The sequence below is a fragment of the Salmo trutta genome, chromosome 23 (assembly GCF_901001165.1).
Source record: "Salmo trutta chromosome 23, fSalTru1.1, whole genome shotgun sequence".
Lineage (NCBI taxonomy): Eukaryota > Metazoa > Chordata > Actinopteri > Salmoniformes > Salmonidae > Salmo > Salmo trutta.
The window spans coordinates 12,273,173-12,300,036 of NC_042979.1; the positions used below are offsets into that span (position 1 = coordinate 12,273,173).

The 26,864-nt window shown below is 45.2% G+C and overlaps 1 protein-coding gene across 3 annotated transcripts in view; it reads left to right on the forward strand.

Moving 5' to 3' along the window:
- unc5cb (unc-5 netrin receptor Cb) overlaps nt 1–26,864 on the forward strand; it is a 175,141-nt gene that overhangs the window by 81,422 nt on the left and 66,855 nt on the right. For all 3 annotated transcript variants that reach the window (XM_029708988.1, XM_029708989.1, XM_029708990.1), the window contains exons 2-3: nt 13,421–13,657; nt 25,372–25,515. In XM_029708988.1, the coding sequence (XP_029564848.1) occupies nt 13,421–13,657; nt 25,372–25,515 (381 nt within the window). The remainder of the gene's footprint in view (nt 1–13,420; nt 13,658–25,371; nt 25,516–26,864) is intronic.

Sequence of the window (26,864 nt, forward strand, 5' to 3'; positions counted from 1 at the left end):
GCTTTTCATAGCCGATCATTCAGAGTATCTCTACCGCTCCTGCTGTCTCTAGAGAGTTGAAAACAGCAGGTCTGGGACAGGTAGCACGTCCGGTGAACAGGTCAGGGTTCCTGCAGGTAGAACAGTTGAAACTGGAGCAGCAGCACGGCCAGGTGGACTGGGGACAGCAAGGAGTCATCAGACCAGGTAGTCCTGAGGCATGGTCCTAGGGCTCAGGTCCTCCGAGAGAAAGAAAGAAAAAGAGAGAGAGAAAGAAAGAGAGAAAAAGAGAGAATTAGAGAGAGCATACTTAAATTCACACAGGACAATGGATAAGACAGGAGAAATACTCCAGATATAACAGACTGACCCTAGCCCCCCGACACATAAACTACTGCAGCATAAATATTGGAGGCTGAGACAGGAGGGGCCGTCAGACACTGTGGCCCTGTCCGACGATACCCCCGGACAGGGCCAAACAGGCAGGATATAACCCCACCCACTTTGCCAAAGCACAGCCCCCACACCACTAGAGGGATACCTTCAACCACCAACTTACCATCCTGAGACAAGGCCGAGTATAGCCCACAAAGATCTCCGCCATGGCACAACCCAAGGAGGGGGTGCCAACCCAGACAGGAAGACCACGTCAGTGACTCAACCCACTCAAGTGACGCACCCCTCCTCGGGACGGCATGGAAGAGCACCAGGAGGCCAGTGACTTAGCCCCTGTAATAGGGTTAGAGGCAGAGAATCCCAGTGGAGAGAGGGGAACCAGCCAGGCAGACACAGCAAGGGTGGTTCGTTGCTCCAGTGCCTTTCCGTTCACCTTCACACTCCTGGGCCAGACTACACTCAATCATAGGACCTACTGAAGAGATGAGTCTTCAATAAAGACTTAAAGGTTGAGACCGAGTCTACGTCTTTCACATGGGTAGGCAGACCAGTCCATAAAAATGGAGCTCTATAAGAGAAAGCCCTGCCTCCAGCTGTTTGCTTCAAAATTCTAGGGACAATAAGGAGGCCTGCGTCTTGTGACCGTAGCGTATGTGTAGGTATGTATGGCAGGACCAAATCGGAAAGATAGGTAGGAGCAAGCCCATGTAATGCTTTGTAGGTTAGCAGTAAAACCTTGAAATCAGCCCTTGCTTTAACAGGAAGCCAGTGTAGAGAGGCTAGCACTGGAGTAATATGATACATTTTTTGGGTTCTAGTCAAGATTCTAGCAGCCGTGTTTAGCACTTACTGAAGTTTATTTAGTGCTTTATCCGGGTAGCTGGAAAGTAGAGCATTGCAGTAATCTAACCTAGAAGTGACAAAAGCATGGATTCATTTTTCTGCATCATTTTTGGACAGAAGGTTTCTGATTTTTGCAATGTTACATAGATGGAAAAAAGCTGTCCTTGAAACAGTCTTGATATGTTCTTCAAAAGAGAGATCAAGGTCCAGAGTAACGCCGAGGTCCATCACAGTTTTTTTTGAGACGACTGTACAACCTTCAAGATTAATTGTCAGATTCAACAGAATATATCTTTGTTTCTTGGGACCTAGAACAAGCATCTCTGTTTTGTCCGAGTTTAAAAGTAAAACATTTGCAGCCATCCTTATGTCTGAAACACAGGCTTCCAGGGAGGGCAATTGTGGGGCTTCACCATGTTTCATCGAAATGTACAGCTGTGTGTCATCTGCATAGCAGTGAAAGTTAACATTATGTTTCCGAATGACATCACCAGGAGGTAAAATATATAGTGAAAACAATAGTGGTCCTAAAATGGAGCCTTGAGGAAAACCGAAATGTACAGTTGATTTGTCAGAGGACAAACCATCCACAGAGACAAACTGATATCTTTCCGACAGATAAGATCTAAACCAGGCCAGAACTTGTCCGTGTAGAATGTGGTGATCGATGGTATCAAAAGCAGCACTAAGGAATAGGAGCACAAGGACATATGCAGAGCCTCGGTCTGACGCCATTAAAAGGTAATTTACCACCTTCACAAGTGCAGTCTCAGTGCTATCAGACTGAAGCGTTTCGTATACATTGTTTGTCTTCAGGAAGGCAGTGTGTTGCTGCGAAACAGCTTTTTCAAAACATTTTGAGAGGAATGGGAGATTCGATATAGGCCGATAGTTTTTTATATTTTCTGGGTCAAGGTTTGGCTTTTTTAAGAGAGGCTTTATTACTGCCACTTTTAGTGAGTTTGGTAAACATCCGTTGGATAGAGAGCCGTTTATTATGTTCAACATAGGAGGGCCAAGCACAGGAAGCAGCTCTTTCAGTAGTTTAGTTGGAATAGGGTCCAGTATGCAGCTTGAAATTTTAGAGGCCATGATTATTTTCATCAATGTGTCAAGAAATGTAGTACCAAAACACTTGAGTGTCTCCCTTGATCCTAGGTCCTGGCAGAGTTGTGCAGACTCAGGACAACTGAGCTTTGGAGGAATACGCAGATTTAAAGAGGAGCCCGTAATTTGCTTTCTAATGATCATGATCTTTTCCTCAAAGACGTTAATGAGTTCATCACTGCTGAAGTGAAAGCCTTCCTCTCTTGGGGAATTCTGCTTTTTACTTAGCTTAGCAAAACATTATCAAAAATACATTTTGAATTGTTTTTATTTTCCTCAATTAAGTTGGAAAAATAGGATGATCGAGCAGCAGTGAGGGCTCTTCGATACTGCACTGTACTGTCTTTCCAAGCTAGTCGGAAGACTTCCAGTTTGCTGTAGCGGTGTAGCTTCTCTCTAACCCTCTCTCTCTCTCCCCCCATCTCTCTCTCTCCCCCCTACCTCTCTCCCCCTACTCTCTAGCCCTCTCTCTCTCTAACCCTCTCTCTCTTTCCCCCACCTCTCTCTCTCTCTCTCTCTTCAACCCTCTCTCTCTTTCCCCCACCTCTCTCTCTCTCTCTCCCCCACTGCTCTCTCTCCCCCTTACCCTCTAGCCCTCTCTCTCTCGTTCTCTCTCTCTAACCCTCTCTCTTTCCCCCACCTCTTTCTCTCTCTCTAACCCCCCCTCTCTCTCTCCCCCACCTCTCTCTCTCTCCCCCTACTCTCTATCTATCTCTTTTTCTCTCCAAACCTCTCTCTCTCTCCCCTCCTACTCTCTCTCTCTCCCCCTACTCTCTATCTCTCTCTTTTTCTCTCTAACCCTCTCTCTCTCTCTCCCCCACCACTCTCTCTCCCCACCTACTCTCTAACCATCTCTCTCTCTCTCCCCCACCTCTCTCTCTCCCCTACTCTCTATCTCTCTCTTTTTCTCTCCAACCCTCTCTCTCTCTCTCCCCTCCTATTCTCTCTCTCTCTCCCCCTACTCTCTATTAGAGGTTGACCGATTAATCGGAATGGCCGATTAATTAGGGCCGATTTCAAGTTTTCATAACAATCAGAAATCGGTATTTTTGGACGCCGATTTGGCCGATTTTTTTCTTTTCTTTTTTTCTTTTTCTTTTTTACCTTTATTTAACTAGGCAAGTCAGTTAAAGATCACATTCTTATTTTCAATGACGGCCTAGGAACGGTGGGTTAACTGCCTTGTTCAGGGGCAGAACGACAGATTTTTACCTTGTCAGCTCGGGGATTCAATCTTGCAAGCTTACTAGTCCAACGCTCTAACCACCTGCTTTACATTGCACTCCACGAGGAGCCTGCCTGTTACCCGAATGCAGTAAGAAGCCAAGGTAAGTTGCTAGCTAGCATTAAACTTATCTTATAAAAAACAATCAATCAATCATAATCACTAGTTATCTACACAAAACAATCAATCAATCATAATCACTAGTTATCTACACATGGTTGATGATATTACTAGTTTATCTAGCCTGTCCTGCGTTGCATATAATCGCCTAGGTACAAGTTGCTCCAACCATAAACACCAATGCCTTTCTTAAAATCAATACACAAGTATATCTTTTTAAACCTGCATATTTAGTTAATATTGCCTGCTAACATGAATTTATTTTAACTAGGGAAAATGTGTCACTTCTCTTGCAAACAGAGTCAGGGAATATGCAGCAGTTTGGGCCGCCTGGCTTGTTGCGAACTGTGAAGACTATTTCTTCCTAACAAAGACAGCCGACTTCGCCAAACGGGGGATGATTTAACAAAAGCGCATTTGCGAAAAAAGGTGAAATTGTGTCATTTTGCGTTTATTGCACGCAGAGTCAGGGTATATGCAACAGTTTGGGCCGCCTGGCTTGTTGCGAACTAATTTGCCAGAATCTTACGTAATTATGACATAACATTGAAGGTTGTGCAATGTAACAGGAATATTTAGACTTAGGGATACTACCCATTAGATAAAATACGGAACGGTTCCGTATTTCACTGACAGGAAAAACGTTTTGTTTTCGAGATGATAGTTTCCGGATTCGACCATATTAATGACCTAAGGCTCGTATTTCTGTGTGTTATTATGTTATAATTAAGTCTATGATTTGATAGAGCAGTTTGACTGAGCGATGGTAGGCACCAGCAGGCTTGTAAGCGTTCATTCAAACAGCACCTTCGTGCATTTGCCAGCAGCCCTTCGCAATGCATTGCGCTGTTTATGACTTCAAGCCTATCAACTCCCAAGATTAGGCTGGTGTAACCGATGTGAAATGGCTAGCTATTTAGCGGGTGCGCGCTAATAGCGTTTCAAACGTCACTTGCTCTGAGACTTGGAGTAGTTGTTCCCCTTGCTCTGCATGGGTAATGCTGCTTCGAGGGTGGCTGTTGTCGATGTGTTCCTGGTTTGAGCCCAGGTAGGAGCGAGGAGAGGGACGGAAGCTATACTGTTACACTGGCAATACTAAAGTGCCTATAAGAACATCCAATAGTCAAAGGTATATGAAATACAAATCGTATAGAGCGAAATAGTCCTATAATTCCTATAATAACTACAACCTAAAACTTCTTACCTGGGAATATTGAAGACTCATGTTAAAAGGAACCACCAGCTTTCATATGTTCTCATGTTCTGAGCAAGGAACTTAAACGTTAGCTTTTTTACATGGCACATATTGCACTTTTACTTTCTTCTCCAACACTTTGTTTTTGCATTATTTAAACCAAATTGAACATGTTTCATAATTTATTTGAGGCTAAATTGATTTGATTGATGTATTATATTAAGTTAAAATAAGTGTTCATTCAGTATTGTTGTAATTGTCATTATTACAAATAAATAAAAAATAAAAATTGGCAGATTAACCGGTATCGGCTTTTTTGGCCCTCCAATAATCGGTATCGGTATAGGTGTTGAAAAATCATAATCGGTCGACCTCTACTCTCTATCTCTTTCTTTTCCTCTCTAACCCTCTCTCTCTCTCCCCTACTCTCTAGCGTCTCTCTCTCTCTAACCCTCTCTCTCTCCCCCACCACTCTCTCTCCCCGCCTACTCTCTAACCATCTCTCTCTCTTTCCCCCACCTCTCTCTCTCCCCCCTACTCTCTAACCCTCTCTCTCTAACCCTCTCTCTCTAACCCTCTCTCTCTCTCTCTCCCCCACTTCTCTCCCCCCTACTCTCTAGCTCTCTCTCTCTCTCCCCCACTGCTCTCTCTCCCCCTACTCTCTAACCCTCTCTCTCTAACCCTCTAACCCTCTCTCTCCCACCTACTCTAATGCCCCCTCTCTCCCCCTCTCTAACCCTCTCTTTCTCTTCTCCACCTCTCTCTCTCTTTCTGTCTCCCCGTCCCAGGGGATGAAATATGAGTATGTTTAGCACTCTTCAATAGAGAGCACAGGGGAGGGGAGGGGTCACTGGGCCTGTAATGCTACTCAATATCTGGGGGGGGGGGGGGGTGAAGCTCTAGTTCTCTCTCTCTCTCTCTCGCTCTCTCTCTCTGTCTACATTAGTGTATATGGGGAAGAAGATGAGAAAGATGAAAGTAGATAGCTTAGTGCATGGTGCAGTGTGTATCCGTTGTGTGTGTGTTGTTTATGGTAGCGTTTTAATGTTTCTGTGTTTGTGAGAACAGAGTCATCCATATAGATTTGAGTCACCAGTCTGGGTCTTTATTTAATCCAATACAGGCCAGTATTGTTTGAAGAGAGTCTTAAGCATTGATTTATGTTCAATCAATGTAATGGGGAGATGTGCTGGGAACACATGAATAGGCGGCTCTGATTGACAGTGCACACCGTCTTGTGACACTTTGCGTGACTGTGTGGTCTTACACAAGTCCTATATAGATCACCTCATAGGCCCATTGGATTTCACTAAAAGCATTCCCTTCTGTTGCACATTCCTCGGGGGGAAATTCCTTTTGTCCTGCTCCCCTGCTCACTACATGGTGTACCCTTTTGTCGTTAACATCGGAAGAGAAACGGGCAGACAGAAACAAGGAGTGGAGATGAGAGGAGGGAGTGGAGGACAGTAGGAGAGGAGAGAATGTATCATGGAAGTGAGTGAAAAGAGTGTGTGGAGAGCAGAAGAAGAGAGGAAAAGGAGGGGTGAAGATTTATGTCTGTGTTCATTCGTGTTCACGCTTGACTCTTCCATGATGGAGGGGAAAAAAGCGGCCGGTTGATAGAGTGCCTTCCTGGGGACAATAAATCTGGTTGCGCACGGATAGAATAGTGCTTATCTGGTGTGAGGGAGGAGCATTCACCAGCTGTTATCACACATACAGCGCAACTATATAATATACGGCAACACCACAGAAAGACACATAGGGGGGAAAAAATGCACATTCCCAGACCAACAGAGGCACGTTATATAAGCTCACCTGGTTGAGCGATACAGTAGGCTCAAACAGGAACACAGTGGCAACAAAATGGAGTCATGTTCAGACACCTCACAAATAAATCCTGCATAAAAAGGATCGTACTGTTGTTTCTCGCATTGATGGTCCTAAGAGGACGTATCTGACGCTTCCCAAAGGGCGCAGGAAAACCGAGCATCTTCAGACTACTCGTGCATGTCAAAGTGGTATTCCTAAGAGAGGAGGGATACTGTCTGCATAAATACACCGTTCCCTCCACAAAGCAATCCCTTGATGTGCAGTAGTCAGTGTGTCCTGTTGTGACAGAGACCCACTGAAGTCTGCTTCAGTTACTCCCCACAGACAGACACACAGGGACATTTCACTGCTGCAAGGTAAGAAATGCCACTGAATGTCTGTGTGATACACAAAGAAGCGTCTAGCAGCACAGGGAAACCTGTCTTCATTGGCCGGACTTTTCCATTTTCAATGGCGCTATCCGTCAATCTATCACTGAGGTCTCTCTGAACTAAAGGCCTGCAGGACACATGGTCTGTACGCTGGACGAGTGTGTCTCTCGCCTGACCTCGTGTCTGATATGGATGTGCGTACGGAGGTTGCGCTGGTACGGGCCCGCGTTCGAAGGTAGACATTTGACGACGTCAGCTGGCGTCGGCGTGTGTGGCGTCCTGATGTGTGTTTTATGTCAGGTTGCATTTTAATGTGGGCCTGTCACCGTGTGATCATCTGTCGTCTGTCCTTGATCTGCTGACTGTATCACGTGACACACACACACACACAGCGGGTCTGCACTGTGGTAGCCACTCATCTCTCTGGCCGGGCGGTTGCTGGGGCATCTGCCTTTCTTTTCACCGTGAATGTATTTGACATTTACACGGACTTCCATGGCATATTTCTCTGCGCTTCAGATTTACAGCGCCTTCAGGAAGTATTCCCACCCCTTGACATTTTCCACGTTTTGTTGTGTTACAGCCTGAATTTAACATTTGTTAAATTGAGATTTTGTGTCACTGGCCTACACACAATACCCCATAATGGGAAATTATGTTTTTCGAAATGTTTACACATGAATTAAAAGATGAAATGTCTAAGAGTCAATAAGTATTCAACCCCTTTGTTATGGCAAGCCTAAATAAGTTCAGGAATAAAAATGTGCTTAACAAGTCACATAATAAGTTGCATGGACTCTGTGTGCAATAATAGAGTTTAACATGATTTTTGAATGACTACCTCATCTCTGTACCCCACACATACAATTATCTGTAAGGTCCCTCAGTCGAGCAGTGAATTTCAACCACAGATTCAATAACAAAGACCAGGGAGGTTTTCCTATGCCTCCGTAGAAGGGAACCTATTGGAAGATGGATAAAACATCAAAATGACATGTTGAATATCCCTTTGAGCATGGTTATTAATTACACCTTGGATCTTGTATATATACACCCAGTCACTACAAAGATACCGGCTTGGAAATGGCTGTCTAGCAATGATCAACAACCAACTTGACAGAGCTGGAAGAATTTAAAAAAATAAAATAATGTGCAAATATTGTTCAATCCAGGTGTGCACATCTCTTAGAGACTTACCCAGAAAGACTCCCAGCTGTAATCGCTGACAAAGGGGATTCTAACATGTATTGACTCAGGGGTGTGAATACTTATGCTAATGAGATATGTATGTATTCCACTTTCAATACATTTGCAAAAATGTATACAAATATATTTTCACTTTGTCATTATGAGGTATTGTGTGTAGATGGGTGAGAATTATATATTTTTTTAATCCATTTTGAATTCAGGCTGGAACACAACAAAATCTGGAATAAGTTGAGGGGCATGAATACTTCCTGGAAGCACTGTACATCATCTGAGCACGTTCTTCGCTCTGAATAGGAATTCATGTTTAAGAATATATGTTGGTAATGCCCAGCGTATGTACTGTGTAATAGGCAGGTAAATTGTGAATTACTGTAACACAATCCAGCGCATTCATTGCCCTCCGAAACACACGTAATATTTTGTTTTATTCCTTACAGTGTACTCTACGTTGTGGGGGATGTGCAAGTTTAAAGTTAATATTCAAGTAATATTCATTTGGGGTCTTGAAATATTCAGTAATACGACGCACAATACAAATGAGAAAAACTCTCCAATTATGGAACAAAATAGCATTTGAATAAAAGTGCTGCTAGGAGATAGTTTATAAAAAATTAAACAGTTTAAAATATGGAAGCAATTTAAAATATCAGATTAAAATCTTTGGAAAAGCTTGGGGAAATCTATATTGCATATAAAACAGTTCAGACATATAGCTTATTAAATAAATGATTACAGGAAAGTCATAATTCTAAACAAAACAACAGTTTCCAAGCATAATTCCTTTGAACCCAATGAGTATGCCAATAAGTTCTACAGTCATTTAGAAATATGCAACACCATTAGAGACAGCCAAAATGGTGGTTACAGGCGATTAGCTAGCTGTTGTTTGGAGTTGAAAGTCTAGCTACAGTTGCTTTCCTTTTCCTGTCAAGGTTGAATTCTTCTCTCTGTCTGAGAGTTGTGTTTCCTGTCTCGCACGTCCAGCGTGACTGTTTTCTGGTGGGAGCCTCAGTGTCAGCTGTAGCGCTCTAGCCTGGAGGCGTAACAGGGTGCAGTCTGGCTCTCAGATCACCGTGGTGATAGCAGTCCATCCCACTGGGCCTCCGTCACCATCAAAGCACCAAGGTCAGGCGACAGCGTCTACGGGATCGCTACCCCAGAATGAGGCCCCATAGACGGGGAGGGGGGCTGACCCCCTCACTCCCCATCTCCCACCGAGCACAATGCTAGGCTAGCACTATATAGCGAAAACAAATTTAGCCCACTGTAATGATATAGCCATGCTGCGACGTTATAGACTTGAGACTTGAGTGTGAGGACAACTTACTTACACTGTACGCTGTTGGTGCGTTGGAGCAGCGAGGGAGAAGAAGAGAGAGGGAGAGATAGAAAAAGGAATAGAGAGGGGAAAGGAGAGAGCGGGAGAGATAGAGAGGGGGAAGGAGAGAGCGGGAGAGATAGAGAGGGGGAAGGAGAGAGCGGGAGAGATAGAAAAAGGAATAGAGATGGGGAAGGAGAGAGCGGGAGAGATAGAAAAAGGAATAGAGAGGGGGAAGGAGAGAGAGGGAGAGATAGAAAAAGGAATAGAGATGGGGAAGGAGAGAGCGGGAGAGATAGAAAAGGGAATAGAGATGGGGAAGGAGAGAGCGGGAGAGATAGAGAGGGGGAAGGAGAGAGCGGGAGAGATAGAAAAAGGAATAGAGATGGGGAAGGAGAGAGCGGGAGAGATAGAGAGGGGGAAGGAGAGAGCGGGAGAGATAGAAAAAGGAATAGAGAGGGGGAAGGAGAGAGCGGGAGAGATAGAGAGGGGGAAGGAGAGAGCGGGAGAGATAGAAAAAGGAATAGAGAGGGGGAAGGAGAGAGCGGGAGAGATAGAGAGGGGGAAGGAGAGAGCGGGAGAGATAGAAAAAGGAATAGAGATGGGGAAGGAGAGAGCGGGAGAGATAGAGAGGGGGAAGGAGAGAGCGGGAGAGATAGAGAGGGGGAAGGAGAGAGCGGGAGAGATAGAAAAAGGAATAGAGATGGGGAAGGAGAGAGCGGGAGAGATAGAGAGGGGGAAGGAGAGAGCGGGAGAGATAGAAAAGGAATAGAGATGGGGAAGGAGAGAGAGGGAGAGATAGAGAGGGGGAAGGAGAGAGAGGGAGAGATAGAAAAAGGAATAGAGATGGGGAAGGAGAGAGCGGGAGAGATAGAGAGGGGGAAGGAGAGAGCGGGAGAGATAGAAAAAGGAATAGAGATGGGGAAGGAGAGAGCGGGAGAGATAGAGAGGGGGAAGGAGAGAGCGGGAGAGATAGAAAAAGGAATAGAGATGGGAAGGAGAGAGCGGGAGAGATAGAGAGGGGGAAGGAGAGAGCGGGAGAGATAGAAAAAGGAATAGAGAGGGGGAAGGAGAGAGCGGGAGAGATAGAGAGGGGGGGAAGGAGAGAGCGGGAGAGATAGAAAAGGAATAGAGAGGGGGAAGGAGAGAGCGGGAGAGATAGAGAGGGGGAAGGAGACGAGCGGGGAGAGATAGAAAAGGAATAGAGATGGGGAAGGAGAGAGCGGGAGAGATAGAGAGGGGGAAGGAGAGAGCGGGAGAGATAGAAAAAGGAATAGAGAGGGGGAAGGAGAGAGCGGGAGAGATAGAGAGGGGGAAGGAGAGAGCGGGAGAGATAGAAAAAGGAATAGAGAGGGGGAAGGAGAGAGCGGGAGAGATAGAAAAGGGAATAGAGATGGGGAAGGAGAGAGAGGAGAGCTAGAGAGGGGGAAGGAAGAGGAGGCGGGAGAGATAGAAAAAGGAAATCGAGATGGGGAAGGAGGAGAGAGGGAGAGATAGGAAAAAGGAATAGAGATGGGGAAGGCAGAGAGCGGGAGAGCTAGAGAGGGGGAGGAAGCGAGAGGAGAGAGAGATAGAAAAGGGAATAGAGAGGGGGAAGGAGGAGAGCGGGAGAGATAGAGAGGGGGAAGGACGAGAGCGGGAGAGATAGAGAGGGGGAAGGAGCGAGAGCGAGAGAGATAGAAAAGGAATAGAGATGGGGAAGGAGAGAGAGGAGAAGATAGAGAGGGGGAAGGAACGAGAGAGGGAGAGATTAGAAAGGGAATAGAGATGGGGAAGGAGAGAGCGGGAGAGATAGAGAGGGGGAAGGAGAGAGCGGGAGAGATAGAGAGGGGAAGAGAGAGCGGGAGAGATAGAGAGGGGGAAGGAGAGAGCGGGAGAGATAGAGAGGGGGAAGGAGAGAGCGGGAGAGATAGAGATGGGGAAGGAGAGAGAGGGAGAGATAGAAAAGGGAATAGAGATGGGGAAGGAGAGGGCCCAGCAGATTGGGTAAGAGTCAGGGTCTTTCATTTTGTCATGTGGTTTCTTTTTGCACTGGAGGGCTGGTTTCATTCCCTTATATTCATTATTTCTTGCGCTCTGGAAGTTTTTGAATTCGAGAGTTTTGTGTGTGTGTGTGTGCAACAACATTGAATTCTTTGATGCTAGTTTCTGATCTCCCAACCCCACAGTCAGACACAGTGGGAAGAGAGAGGGAGCGAGGGAACAAAAGAGATGGAGAGATAGTGGGAATGAAGTGTGAAAGGAGGCTAACACAGTCTTTAATGAGTTTCCTGGCTTTTCTTCCACTGTTTCTGTGTCAGGGTCCTTGGGCCTGGGTATAGAGTGGGCCATGGCCCTAATGGAAAATAGTGACTGCCCTTGGGGAGGAACGTGTGTGTAGTTATAAGCCATTAAAATAAATATGGAAATGAATGAACCCATCACTCAACACAGCTCGTCTCTCCCGCCTGTCGTGCTGAGTGCTGACTACTCAATCCATCCACACACACCTGTGAGGAAAAGAGGTCACAGCTAGGGGTTAGAGGTCACTCAGGGTTTACTGCTACTCCTCAATTAGCACCAGATCAAGAGCTGAGGAGAGCGAGGAGTGATTTAGCGCCTACGGTGATGAAAAGCAGACACACTGATCTGGACGCGCACACAAACACTAACCTGGTCGCATGGATGATGGAGGGCTCCTCCATCCTTTATTTTCTGAGCGATCAGCTCCAATCTGTGGCTGAGAGAGAGCGGAGATAACATTTGGACATTAGCTAGAAGAGACAGATAGATATCCACACAGGCACTATTTACTACTCAGACTGCAGCAGCGTCTGTCAGGGGGACCTGGCAGCTTCTGTCAGACAACAAGGCTCCAGCATGTCCGCACACCAGAGAGAGAGAGAGAGAAGAGAGATTAAGGGACAGCGAAGAATTACTGATGACGCTGATAAACCTTTATGCCATCCCTCTCTCTCTCTCTCTCTCTCTCTGTCTCCGTATCTCTCTCTCTGTTTCACCATCTCTCTCTCTCTATCTCTCTCCGTATCTCTCTCTCTCTCTCGCTCTGTCTCTCTCTCTCTCTATAATTGATGTCGACCGGTTCAATGGTAAGAATAGAACAGTTTTGGAGGTAATAAATGGAGTGGAGAATTGGCTTCATCTCTCTCTCTTTAAAGAGTCGGTAACTTAGCCGGAGTTTGTGTGTGTGTGTGTGCGCGTGTGTGTTCATGTGCGCGTGTGCGCTCTCCTGTGTGTGTGTGCGCGTGTGCGCTCCCCTGCCTGTCATTTAAGACAGCATGGGATGAAAGACAGGTGTAATAACAGGGAAGCGTATATCTGTCTGCAGCTGAACTATCCCAGGAATGGACTAAACGGGGCCAAAAGCCTGGGGTCGTCGTCGTAAGATCGGCTGTGTGTGTGAGAGAACGTTTAGCCTGGCCTCCTCCTCCCTCTCAACCCATGGACTCTGGTTCTCATTTTCGCTCCTCTCCTCTGCTCTCCCTTCCCATTCCCTGGCAGTAGAGTCAGCATTAGCTGCATGTGGTTAGGCCAGCCAGGCCGGTCCTTAAATCCTGTCTGCCTGGGAGGAATCCCAGAAACTTCCTGGGCTTTAAAATGCACTTGTGTAAACATTCCAGACTATCAAATGATAGGGATGACACAGTGTGCAGAGTGGTATACAATAATCCCATGCAAAGATGATGGTAATAACACACTGTTGCCTTGTTTTATGTCCACCCCCCTCCCTCCCTCCCTCCCTCCCTCCCTCCCTCCCTCCCTCCCTCTCACCCTCTCTCTTATACTCACTTCTCTCTCCCTCCCTCCTCTATCTTTCTCTGCAGTGAGAGATGATGATGACTTCATGGGATTGGGTGATCTACCAGAGACCTTCCCCTCGGACCCCCCGGAACCCCTTCCAGTGTTCCTGATGGAGCCAGAGGAGGCGTACATTGTCAAGAACAAACCTGTCAATCTCTACTGCAAGGCCACGCCCGCCACCCAGATCTACTTCAAGTGTAACAGCGAGTGGGTCCACCAGAAAGAACACACAGTGGAGGAGAGGGTGGACGAGAACTCTGGTCAGTGAAACTACCAGTTTGAATGTGTCTCGTCTGCTTATCTGGGTTAGAATATGTGTGTGTGTCCTGTGGACAACATTTTCCCAACCCAGGGGTGGAAGTGGAAGGTTAAGCGGGTAGTAATCAACCGGGACCAAACCTTTATCCATGAACAAAATATCAACATGGTTGAGGTCGAACAGACGACAGACACACACACACACACACACACACACACACACACACACACACACACACACACACACACACACACACTCAAATTCTCACCCTACGGGTACTCAGTTCTTTCAGAAAATCAAGTAAATGAATTATTCATCATAATCCCTCCTAGAAAACACACATACACCCTCACTGACACAGACACAACCACGCATAATGAGGACAGGATTTTTGTAGCATAGAGAGACAGTCTTGTTAAACTCAAAGAGATGCTATTGTATAACAGAAGCCCATAAGGCCACAGTAGCCCTGTGACATACATACACACTGCTGCATAGGCTGAGGCTCTGTCTGAGAGAGTCCAAACTGGATCATTAAGACTGACACATAACAGAGACGGAGACGGACACTAGTCTCTCGCTCTCTCTCCCTTCTCTCTTTCGTCTCTCTCTCTTCTCTCTTTCTTCTCCCTCTCTCTCTCACTCACTCTCTCTCTCTCTCTTTTCTCTCTTTCTTCTCTCTGTCCTTATCTCCACTCTTTCCCTTTTCTTCTCTCTTGACGGTTTCTCTGTACATCGGTCAGTATCATTATCAGAGTCACAGAGACAGTGCGAATCAGGTTTGATGCTAAACCCTTATGTCTGGTGCAACTCCTCCACACCCTCACCCTCACCCCCACCCCCACCCTCACCCCCGCCCTCACCCTCACCCCCGCCCCGTCTCTCAAGAACCATGTGGTAGCAGCAGCTGGATACATGGTTCATACACACACCCTGGACAGGACATGTCGAAGACATCAGACCAAGTGTGTGTGTGAGCACAGAAACCATGCAGGCTGTCTGTTGGAGTCTGCTGCTTCGGACTCCACAGCCGTTACACACAGCAGCCGTCGGCTGATTGGCTGCATTAAGCCAATCAGGGAAATGGACTTTGTTCTGTAGCCAACAGGTAGCAATCACACAGCATTTACCCTCTTTAATCCCAGGGCTGAGCGACACACACATCCCTGCACTCACTGGAACACTCCTACACATAATCACATCCCTGCACCTGCACTCACAGTCACTCTGAGTTCCCCCTCTGTCATGTGCATACACATACATACTGTCTTAAAATAAACTGGAACCAGGTTGAACCTACCTATTCCACATCACACACCTCACACACACGTAGAGCTACCAGCGCAGAACAACAAATAGAGAACTTTTCATTTTGACATAAAAAAACACCCCCTCGTCCACAACGTGGGAGGTGGGAACAGACAAAGTACAGGATTGCCAGACAGGGTGAAGTATGGTGGGTGACGCCGCTACGCTGCGCTGCTCATCCGGGCCGCCGTGGTTACCGCCAAGGCCTGTCTGAACCCACCTGGAAACGTGCTGGAAAAACGGGGTCCTGGTACGGCGCTTCAAGCCTCCCAATCGTCTCGGTTCCTGCTTTGCCGTTGGACCCGGGCTCTGTCCCTGGCTAAGCCCTGTGCTGTAACTGGGGGTGTAACAGACACCGAACGTAAATATCTTTATGCACTGAACTGAAACTGTGCCACAACACCACACGTCCAAAGTCCTTGGGAAATTGGAAGGGCGAGTGGAGCGGGCTAGTGTTAGCTCCTTGTCACAACCCAGCACCAAGGCGGCAGCTATTACAAGGTTATCATGCACTCGGATTAGGCAGCAGCTGTAGCTGCCACTGAGCAGCCCGCAAGGAGCCACTCTGCTCACCCCGAATGTGGAGGAGGCTAGAAAAGGTGCCCTAAACAGTCTGCCTAGCGACACCCTGTCCGGTGCACCGCGACCAGAGGGAGCCCCTAAAGTTGCGGTCATCCCTACCCTGCGATACGGTGCGAACATCCTGGACCACATACTGTGTTACAACAAACCCTGTCCACAGGATGACCATCCCTGACCCACTGAGAATAGATCTGCAGGTCACGGATCGGCCTGTTCAGCCATCTCCGGACCCACACCACAACCCAGACCCCGTGATACCGGGAGGGAAATCACACTCAACTGCAAGGGATCTCAAAGGAAGGAAGTGTGTGTGTGTGTGTGTGTGTGTGTGTGTGTGTGTGTGTGTGTGTGTGTGTGTGTGTGTGTGTGTGTGTGTGTGTGTGTGTGTGTGTGTGTGTGTGTGTGTGTGTGTGTGTGGAGTGTTTAGCCCTCCTTCATGTAGAGGTTGAATGGTGAATCCCAGAGTGGAGAGGCTGTTTCTAACTGAAGTCTGCTGCTTCGGGCTCCACAGCCATTACACACAGCAGCCGTCGGCTGATTGGCTGTACTCAGCTGCCGATGGGGGAAATTGACTTCTTTCTGTAGCCAACAGGTAGCAATCACACAGCATTTACCCTCTTTAATCCCAGGGCTTAGAGACACACACATCCCTGAACTCACTGGAACACTCCTACACATAATCACATCCCTGCACCTGCACTCACAGTCACTCTGAGTTCCCCCTCTGTCATGTGCATACACATACATACTGTCTTAAAATAAACTGAAACCAGGTTGAACCTACCTATTCCACATCACACACCTCACACACACGTAGAGCTACTATATATACCAGTGTAGATATGAAAAAAATGAAACTGTCATCTTGACACGAAGCTGTATGATTTTGAGCTGTTGTGAAGGAAAGTTTTGCATTGACAAGGAAGAGGTTGCCATCATGGCACAAAGCTTGTCTGGTAAAAGCATCTACAAGGGAACCAACCCACACATATGCAACCACACACATACAACCACACACATACAACCACACACATACAACCACACACATACAACCACACACATGCAACCACACACATGCAACCACTCACATAACACCACACACATAACACCACACACATAACACCACACACATAACACCACACACATACAACCACACACATAACACCACACACATAACACCACACACATAACACCACACACATAACACCACACACATAACACCACACACATAACACCACACACATAACACCACACACACAACACCACACACATAACACCACACACATAACACCACACACATAACACCACACACATAACACCACACACATACAACCACACACATACAACCACACACATAACACAACACACATAACACCACACACATACAACCACACACATAACACCACACACATAACACCACACACATACAACCACACACATACAACCACACACATACAACCACACACATAACACCACACACATAACACCACACACATAACACCACACACATAACACCACACACATAACACCACACACATACAACCACACACATACAACCACACACATAACACCACACACATAACACCACACACATAACACCACACACATAACACCACACACATACAACCACACACATACAACCACACACATAACACCACACACATAACACCACACACATACAACCACACACATAACACCACACACATAACACCACACACCACACACAACACCACACACATACAACCACACACATACAACCACACACATAACACCACACACATAACACCACACACATAACACCACACACATACAACCACACACATACAACCACACACATACAACCACACACATACAACCACACACATAACACCACACACGTACGTAGGTAGCCTAGTGTTTAGGGCGTTGGGCCAGTAACTGAAAGGTTGCTAGATCGAATCCCCGTGCTGACAAGGTAAAAATCTGTCGTTCTGCCCCTGAACAAGGCAGTTAACCCACTGTTCCTAGGCTGTCATTGTAAATAAGAATTTGTTCTTAACTGACACACTCATACAACCATACACTGCATTCCCTGCACCAAAGCCCACAGGTGCTCTCGCTCTGCAACATGACAGTAGATTAGAGGAGAGAGAGGGGGGGATTGAGAGGGGGTGATGGAGAGAGAGACTGCTAGAGAAAAAGATGGAGAGAGGGACTGAGTTGGAGAGAGCGATGATACAGAGAGAGCAATGGAGAGAGACAGAAAGAGTTCTGGAAAGAGGGAGAGAGAGTGAAGGCGAGACAAGTGAAGGAGAGAGAGAAGGACAAACAGGGTGTGTTGTTATTGTCAGTCAGACAGCAGGCTCCAGCCAAAGCATTTCTATCTCTATCTCAGTGTAGAAATAGAGGCGGCTGGGCTGCTGCCTCTCCTTCCTACCCAGACTGAGGAACAGCATCATTAGTGCTGTGCTCCACCATGGCCCTGCTGTAGAAGCCGTGCAGCGCTGCCTCACTAGAGGAACACCCACGCTAAAACTGCACCATTCATCTCACCTCTCAAACGCTGGTAGGGAGTAAACTATACTGTTGTTTTTGTGTCCTTACCAAATCTTGATTTACATCATGCTCGGATTTGAGTTTGATTGATAGATTTAGTTCACGGTATAACATTTTAAATAGGGTTTTCTGCGACCCGAAGACGAGGATGAAATCTATTTGAATTTCATCCAATAAAAACTATAGCTGCCTACAGATGTACTATCTTTTTTGTAACAGTATTTGTATTGGAATTTGACCATTTTCACCCATATTAAGAGATACAACAACAAAGACAAAGCAAAAAAAGCAGCACTCACTTACACATACCTGCATATATATATATATATATATATATATATATATATATATATATATATATATATATATATATATATACACATATATATACACACACACACACACACACACACACACACATACATACATACATACATACATACATACATACATACATACATACATACATACATACATACATACATACATACATACATACATACATACAAAAATACATACATATTTTTTATTTATTTTTTATTTCACCTTTATTTAACCAGGTAGGCTAGTTGAGAACAAGTTCTCATTTGCAACTGCGACCTGGCCAAGATAAAGCGTAGCAATTTGACACAAATAACACAGAGTTACACATGGAATAAACAAAACATACAGTCAATAATACAGTAGAACAAAAGAAAACAAAAAGTCTATATACAGTGAGTGCAAATGAGGTAGGTTAAGGCAATAAATAGGCCATGGTGGCGAAGTAATTACAATATAGCAATTAAACACTAGAATGGTAGATGTGCAGAAGATGAATGTGCAAGTAGAGATACTGGGGTGCAAAGGAGCAAGATAAATAAATAAATACAGTATGGGGATGAGGTAGGTAGATAGATGGGCTGTTTACAGATGGGCTATGTACAGGTGCAGTGATCTGTGAGCTGCTCTGACAGCTGGTGCTTAAAGCTAGTGAGGGAGATATGAGTCTCCAGCTTCAGAGATTTTTGCAGTTCGTTCCATATACATACATACATACACATATACACATATACACATACATACATACATACATACATACATACATACATACATACATACATACATACATACATACATACATACATACATACATACATATACATACATACGCGCACACACACACACACACACACACACACACACACACACACACACACACACACACACACACACACACACACACACACACACACACACACACACACACACACACACACATATATACACATACATACATACACATACACACATACATACACCCATACACATACATACATACCTACACCATCTTCCTCTCCCCGCTCGGCACTTCTCTCACCTCATCCCCATCATTGCGTCTCTCAATACATACATTTTAAACAAACATACAAACAGAGATTAAATAAAAAAGCTCAGTTTAAACCAGGAAGTTAGGTTCCACACATGGAACGTATAGTGTAGATGTACTATCTTAATGCTGCAGCAACAGGAAATGCTAATTATTATGTGCATTATAATTAATAGATATTTTTGTAAGGGTTGATACATTTTCTGTTGTTGTTATCAAGTCTGAAATGTTTAATTGGAAATTCCAACCTTTAGAAGCTTTTTTAAACCTTGAATACACTACAAGTTGAGAGCTGGGCCCGTGCTGATCTCCAGCTCTAGTCTCCAATGAGCTGTAGGCATTGATCTGAACAAATGAGCCCAGAGTTAATTATATGTATGAGCTGTGTAAGACACACTGGAGACCCACAGCTCACCATCCATCCTGTAAGAGTTATGTCTGGTAGCATCAAACAGGAGTGGTGCTCTTCATTTGGGGCCCCCCACCCCTCCCAGGGCCTGCTGCTCCAGCAGCCTGCATGCCAGCGAGTGATCAATAAAAGGAGCTAGCGTTAATGATGGCATTAATAATGAATCATCTCCATCGGTCCATCCAGAGTCCCATGCCAGCTATCGTTTAATGGGACAGATTGGAGAATCATTTTGTGTCCTACTAATGGACAGTCAGAGGGTGTGAGAGGGTGTGTGGGAGACAGAGTAGCGACATCTCAGGCCACTGATCACTGTAGATATATCAGTTGGAGTGGCTTGTTTGCGTGCGTTATGTTCCCAGAAGTATATTTCAGCCCTGTGTGTAGTCAGTACTGTAATGATACCGTATCACATTTTACAATACATAGTAAATGTGGTTAGTAGTTCTAGCTAAGTAAATGTATGATGTCAGGGTATGAGGTCACTATCTGATCTCCTAGCTTAACTGTTAATCTCGCCCCCCGATCTCGGTCCCGTCTGATGTCACTAGGAAGATGAGACATAAAGCTTGCTTTAGTAGTGGTCCCAATGATTCAGAAAGGAGGGAGATAAGCAGCTTCCCGTTTGAATATCACCTGTCGTTTGAAGTCCCTGCATTTCACAGACCAAAATCAATAGCTGGCATCGTATATATCATGATGAGTGTAAATGATCCTCTTTCTCATCAAATCAAAGTGTATTGGTCGCGTACACAGTTTAGCAGATATTATAGCGGGCGCAGTGAAATGCTTACGTTACTAGCTCCTAGCAGTGTAGTAAAATGTCAAAAGTACACAAATAATACAAAAATGAAGAAATCTTGAAAAGTCGGAACGAATCCAATTAACAATCGAAATAGCAGTGTAACAGTAATCGAAATGCGATCCATGTGTATATACAACGGATACATTTACACCAGATGTACTAAGAATGATATGTACGGCACTAGATATATTAGAGTGAGCTATGTTGAGAATCCAGTATATGAATAAATATGCATTGTGCATAAACAGTGTAACTAAAATGCATTGTACAGTAGTAGAAATATTAGAATGAGCTATGTTGAGAATACAGTATTTAAATATACAGTATTTAAATACATAGAATTGCAGGAATGTAGCTTCCAGACCAGAGTCCAGGATGTAAATGTATGTGAATGGTGTATGTATAGACAGTATACAGTATATGGACAGTATATGAATAGAAAAGGTGTGTACAGCAGTAGTTATATAGGATGAGCCTTGACTAGAATACAGTATATACATATGAAGTGGGTAAAACAGGATGTAAACATTATTAAAGTGACCGGTGTTCATTGTCTATGTACATAGGGCAGCAGCCTCTAAGGTTCAGTTTGAGTACCGGGTGGTAGCAGTCTATCATATTGACTGGACATGATGATTGCTGTAAAGACGAGTCCAGTCTGTCGGTCTGTTCTGACTCAGCGCTGGTATTCCTGATTGTCTTGACTGGACATGGCGAATTGACGTAGATATGGGTGTCATCTGTATGGGTCTTTACTTACTCAGTCTAAATATCAACATATGGATGCCACCTGTGCTGTGTAGAGACTAAAGCCTTCCTCAGAGGCAGGCAGTACTGGGTTCTTACATACTACTTCTTCTGCCACACTTTCCGCCCATGGAGAATACGGGCCCTTTTTATAGTTACCCCTATTGATTTCCACTCTGCTACTCTGTGTGATATTCTCCCAACTTCATGACCCTTGACCCATCTCTCTACATCTATGTACAGTAGCTCTCTCTCTCTCATGCCCACACACACAGAAACTCACAGACGCGGGCACCCACTGGCACATGCACACTCATTCAAATGCACACGTAAAGGCTCATACACGCTCCTGTACACCTGTACACACACGCAGGCACACACACACACACACACACACACACACACACACACACACACACACACACACACACACACACCTACCTAAAGAGAGGTTCAAGGACTCACAAACGCGCGTACACACACGCCGTGGTTGCTGTCAGAATGGCGGTAGCTTTGCCTTTCTCTCTGCCTGCCTGTCGGCCCACAGTGTAAATGTTGTATGAGTGCTAAGCTGTTGTGTACGACGTCAGTGTGCTGGGTGTCTGTGTGCCTGTACAAAGAGACTGTGTAAAGCTCCTGAACCTGAAGGAATCAGCCATGTGTTTTCCTCTTCTCTCGCCTCTCTCCTCCTCTTCATTTAGAGGCTACCCGTATGCTCCAGAGAAATAGAGTTGAGAAAACAGAGAGGTGCACAGCTCAGGATGAGTCTTACAGTAATGGATGGGAGTGTATGGGGAAATAGGGCACTGTAAACTTCAATTAATAGCCCAGCCTTTATTTGCTTAAATCATTGAACACAGCAGTTGCTTATTAGAGACAGGCTTCTATTTGAGCCAGGCGTCTATTTCCTTAATGCACATAGCTTTTGCTCATTTGCATAGTTCATTGTTTAATTCCAGCATTCACTTCCAGCATTTTTAATCAATTTCTTAATTTCCTGCACTAATGTGTTATCATTCACGCATGGTGTCACGTTTCTTTTGTCTTAGTGTACCTCTATTTCGAGAAGAAAAACAAAACATTTTCCTTGACAATAATTATTCTCCTGTCTGTACTCCCAAAGTCGTTGACTGTTTTTGTGCTAGCCAGTTAGCTAGCAGTTCTCAGCTGTTAGCAGCCAATGGCTAGCAGTTCTCAGCTGTTAGCAGCCAATGGCTAGCAGTTCTCAGCTGTTAGCAGCCAATGGCTAGCAGTTCTCAGCTGTTAGCAGCCAATGGCTAGCAGTTCTCAGCTGTTAGTAGCCAATGGCTAGCAGTTCTCAGCTGTTAGCAGCCAATGGCTAGCAGTTCTCAGCTGTTAGCAGCCAATGGTTAGCAGTTCTCAGCTGTTAGCAGCCAATGGCTAGCAGTTCTCAGCTGTTAGCAGCCAATGGCTAGCAGTTCTCAGCTGTTAGCAGCCAATGGTTAGCAGTTCTCAGCTGTTAGCAGCCAATGGTTAGCAGTTCTCAGCTGTTAGCAGCCAATGGCTAGCAGTTCTCAGCTGTTAGCAGCCAATGGCTAGCAGTTCTCAGCTGTTAGCAGCCAATGGCTAGCAGTTCTCAGCTGTTAGCAGCCAATGGCTAGCAGTTCTCAGCTGTTAGCAGCCAATGGTTAGCAGTTCTCAGCTGTTAGCAGCCAATGGCTAGCAGTTCTCAGCTGTTAGCAGCCAATGGCTAGCAGTCCTCAGCTGTTAGCAGCCAATGGCTAGCAGTTTCTTACTGGCGATAAAAACGGATGATTGCCATAATGTTTTGAGTTATTACTGAATTATTTAATGTAACAAATCAAACATTAAACCTTTGTAAACAATTAATGGTCATTCATGGTAACCTCGTGAACAAGTAATTTACTCTCGCATTTATTTTAAACGTGTTAAAAGGGACAGGTGGCTATTTGAACCTCTGTGTTACATGAAGGTTTTACGGCGGTTATCATATGGGATAAAACCCACCAAACATCTACCTATCAAATGACCTTACCTTACACTCCTCTAGTCTCTAACCGAATTCAGTGGAGAGTGGTGGGGTTGGCTGTTAACCTCAGCTCAACTTGTTTGTTAGGAGAAGAGAGTTTGACAGGGAGGTGCAGAGGGCACATGAGGTGAGGCCAGAGGGGAGATGGGAGGAGAGGAGGCAGAGGGACAGTTTGCATGGTGGATTATAAAGTGACTCTCTGGCTCAGTCTGCCCTCTCTGCCCCCACCTTATCACAACACAGCTCGACTCTCTCTCTCTCTCTCTCTCTCTCTCTCTCTCTCTCTCTCTCTCTCTCTCTCTCTCTCTCTCTCTCTCTCTCTCTCAATTATAAGGGTTTTATTGGCATGGAAAACATATGTTAACATTGCCAAAGCAAGTGAAGTAGATAATAAACAAAAGTTAAATAAACAATAAAAATGAACAGTAAACATTACACCCACACAAGTTCCAAAAGAATAAAGACATTTCCAATGTCATATGATGTGCAAATAGTTAAAGTACAGAAGGGAAAATAAATGAACAGAAATATGGGTTGTATTTACACTGGTGTTTGTTCTTCACTGGTTGCCCTTTCCTTGTGGCAACAGGTCACAATATTGCTGCTGTGATATGGCACTGTGATATTTCACCCAGTAGATATGGGAGTTTATCAAAATGAGGCTTGTTTTTGAATTCTTTGTAGGTCTTTATGGTTATTTATGGTACATGGCTATTACCATAGGACTCCTATCTGTCTATAGATAGATTGCTGTGTGTATTGGATGTTTGTGCTGCTATGTTTCTCCTGTCAGAGAACTGTCAGATCCTCCACCTCCATACTGTCTAATCCTCTCAGTAATACATTAGAAGATAAAAGGATGAGGGGCTGAGAAACCAAAGAATCATCCATGAATACTCAGTGCCAAGCAGCCTGGCACTTCAAGCTATACACACACACACACACACACACACACACACACACACACACACACACACACACACACACACACACACACACACACACACAGTATACACACACAGTACACACACACACGCACACAGTACACACACACACGCACACACACACACACACACACACACACACACACACACACACACACAGTACACACACACACGCACACAGTACACACACACACACACACACACACACACACACACACACACACACACACACACACACACACACACACACACACACACACACACACACACACAGTACACACAGCATTATCCCAGTAATCTGAGCTGAAGGGGCAGCTGTGCTGTGGGTAGAGGGGTTTGTTTCAGGGCTGATTTGTTTGTTTGGGCCCTGGCACCCAGATGAGCAGTAATCAGAGGAGTTAGCAAACAGGATTGTGTTAGCCATGACGCTGATCAGACTGCTAGGCTTCCTCCCCCCACAGGCCCATGCACAGCCCAGGACCTCAACAACTCAATCCCACTGCACCTCACCACAATATGGGCCAGGATAACTCCCACAGCACAGAGCGCACAGGGAGACCCATTGCCAACAGCCGCCAGAAGCAGCTGTCTTGACAGTGGACTGATTTTGAGATGCGATGCAATGGATCATTTAACTGTATTAATATTAAATGGAGGAGCGGTGTTGTGGTGTGTGGCCTTTTCAATTGATACATCTGTATCTGTTTGGATCTGGTATTAGTGTCTTCCTCTTCTTTCCTCTCTTTTCCTTTCCCAGGTGTGAAAGGTTAGCATTGACATCCTCTTAATGAAGCTTTAGAGTGTGCTGCTGGCACACTCCCCTCTCCCTAAGGCCCACGCTCAGGGGGGACAACATTCATTTCACTTGATTAAGCTATAATTTCCCTCAAATGGCTTTGGCTTGTTCTGAATGTCCCCTCTCTCTACCCAAGGCTAGTGTTGATTCTGCCTCTGCATACTGTAGATCCGGTGTACTGACTCTCTCCCCCTTTCACCCCTCCACAGGCTTGGTGGTGCGAGAAGCCAGTATTGAGATCACAAGGCAGCAAGTGGAGGAGTTGTTTGGGCCAGAGGACTTCTGGTGTCAGTGTGTAGCCTGGAGCTCTGCAGGGACCACCAAGAGCCGCAAGGCCCACGTCCGCATCGCCTGTAAGTATCCTTCAAACCTTCACCCATATCCCCAACTCTGTCCCCATACTGGGACCCATTCCTGTCCCCATCCCTTGTCCTGACAGTCAAAGAAGCCACCAGTCACTGAGTTCAGATACATTCTCATGTATGTGTACAACAGAAACAGTTTGACAGGCAGTCAAGAAAGGGCTCTCATAACTAATGGCCCTTAAAACAACCCATAAACTCCAGTCACATTCTGTATAAATTGAGAGAAACAGAAACAGGGAGGGTTGTATACACAAAGTAGAAAGGATAAAATACATGTTTCTGCCAACGTTTCCGTTTATTTGTTGGTGGTCCTCAAATTCCCTTTTCTTATGTTAGTAATTTGACTGGCAAGTATACCAAATATAAACATGTTTTCCAGCAACAACACGCTTATTTCTTCACTCGTGCTTAAATCATTTTAATTTCACCCGGAGGACATGGCAATCAAAACATGAAGGGAAGTGGAAACTCTAAGGGAGAGAGAACTGAGTAGTTGTATGTCTTTCGGTTGTTGAGTGATCACTTTACTTTGTACACATCTTTTTCCACTTTATCTCCTCTGAGCCACAGGTCTTCAATCTTAAGAACCATATGCATTTCTGACTTCAGCCTATGTTGTGTCCAGTCTTTCGTTTTTCCTTAATAGAGTGACAGAGGTCTCTCGGACACCAACCTGGTCTCATAGACTAGACGTAACATAGTAAATGTAAATCCAAGACACTCAAATGAGTATGATATGTTACATTGGGTATGGTTACATAAGACAGCAGGTTACTTTTAAGGAAATTTACGGAAGAAGGAAGGTCGGGGTGGATGAGTAGGCGTATAACGCGAATTTCTATCAACCCAAATGTTGCGTGTTCGATTCTCGTCACGGACACCTTTAGCATTTTAGCTAACTAGCAACTTTACAACTACTTAGCATGTTACTAACCTTTCCCCTAACCCTAACTTTAATCCTTAACCTAAATCTTCACCCCTAACCGTAACCCCTAGCCTAGCCAACGTTAGCCACCTAGCTAACAGTAGCAACAACAAATTGAAATGTGCAACTTATGATACATATTGCAAATTCGTAACATACTGTACGAATTGCAATTCGTAAAATATCATGTGAATTGTAATTCATAACGAAATGGGCGATGGACATACACAAATGAAAACATACTATACGAAATGTAACATATCATATCATGTAGGGAGCCAGATTTACATTTACTCTGTAACGATTACACCTGAATCCAGGTTGGGGACACTTAGTGCTGCGATGTCCATTGTGACGGGTGTCAGAGGACCCGCAACTAAAGCTGTTCAGGGACCCTGTCAAGATAACACAC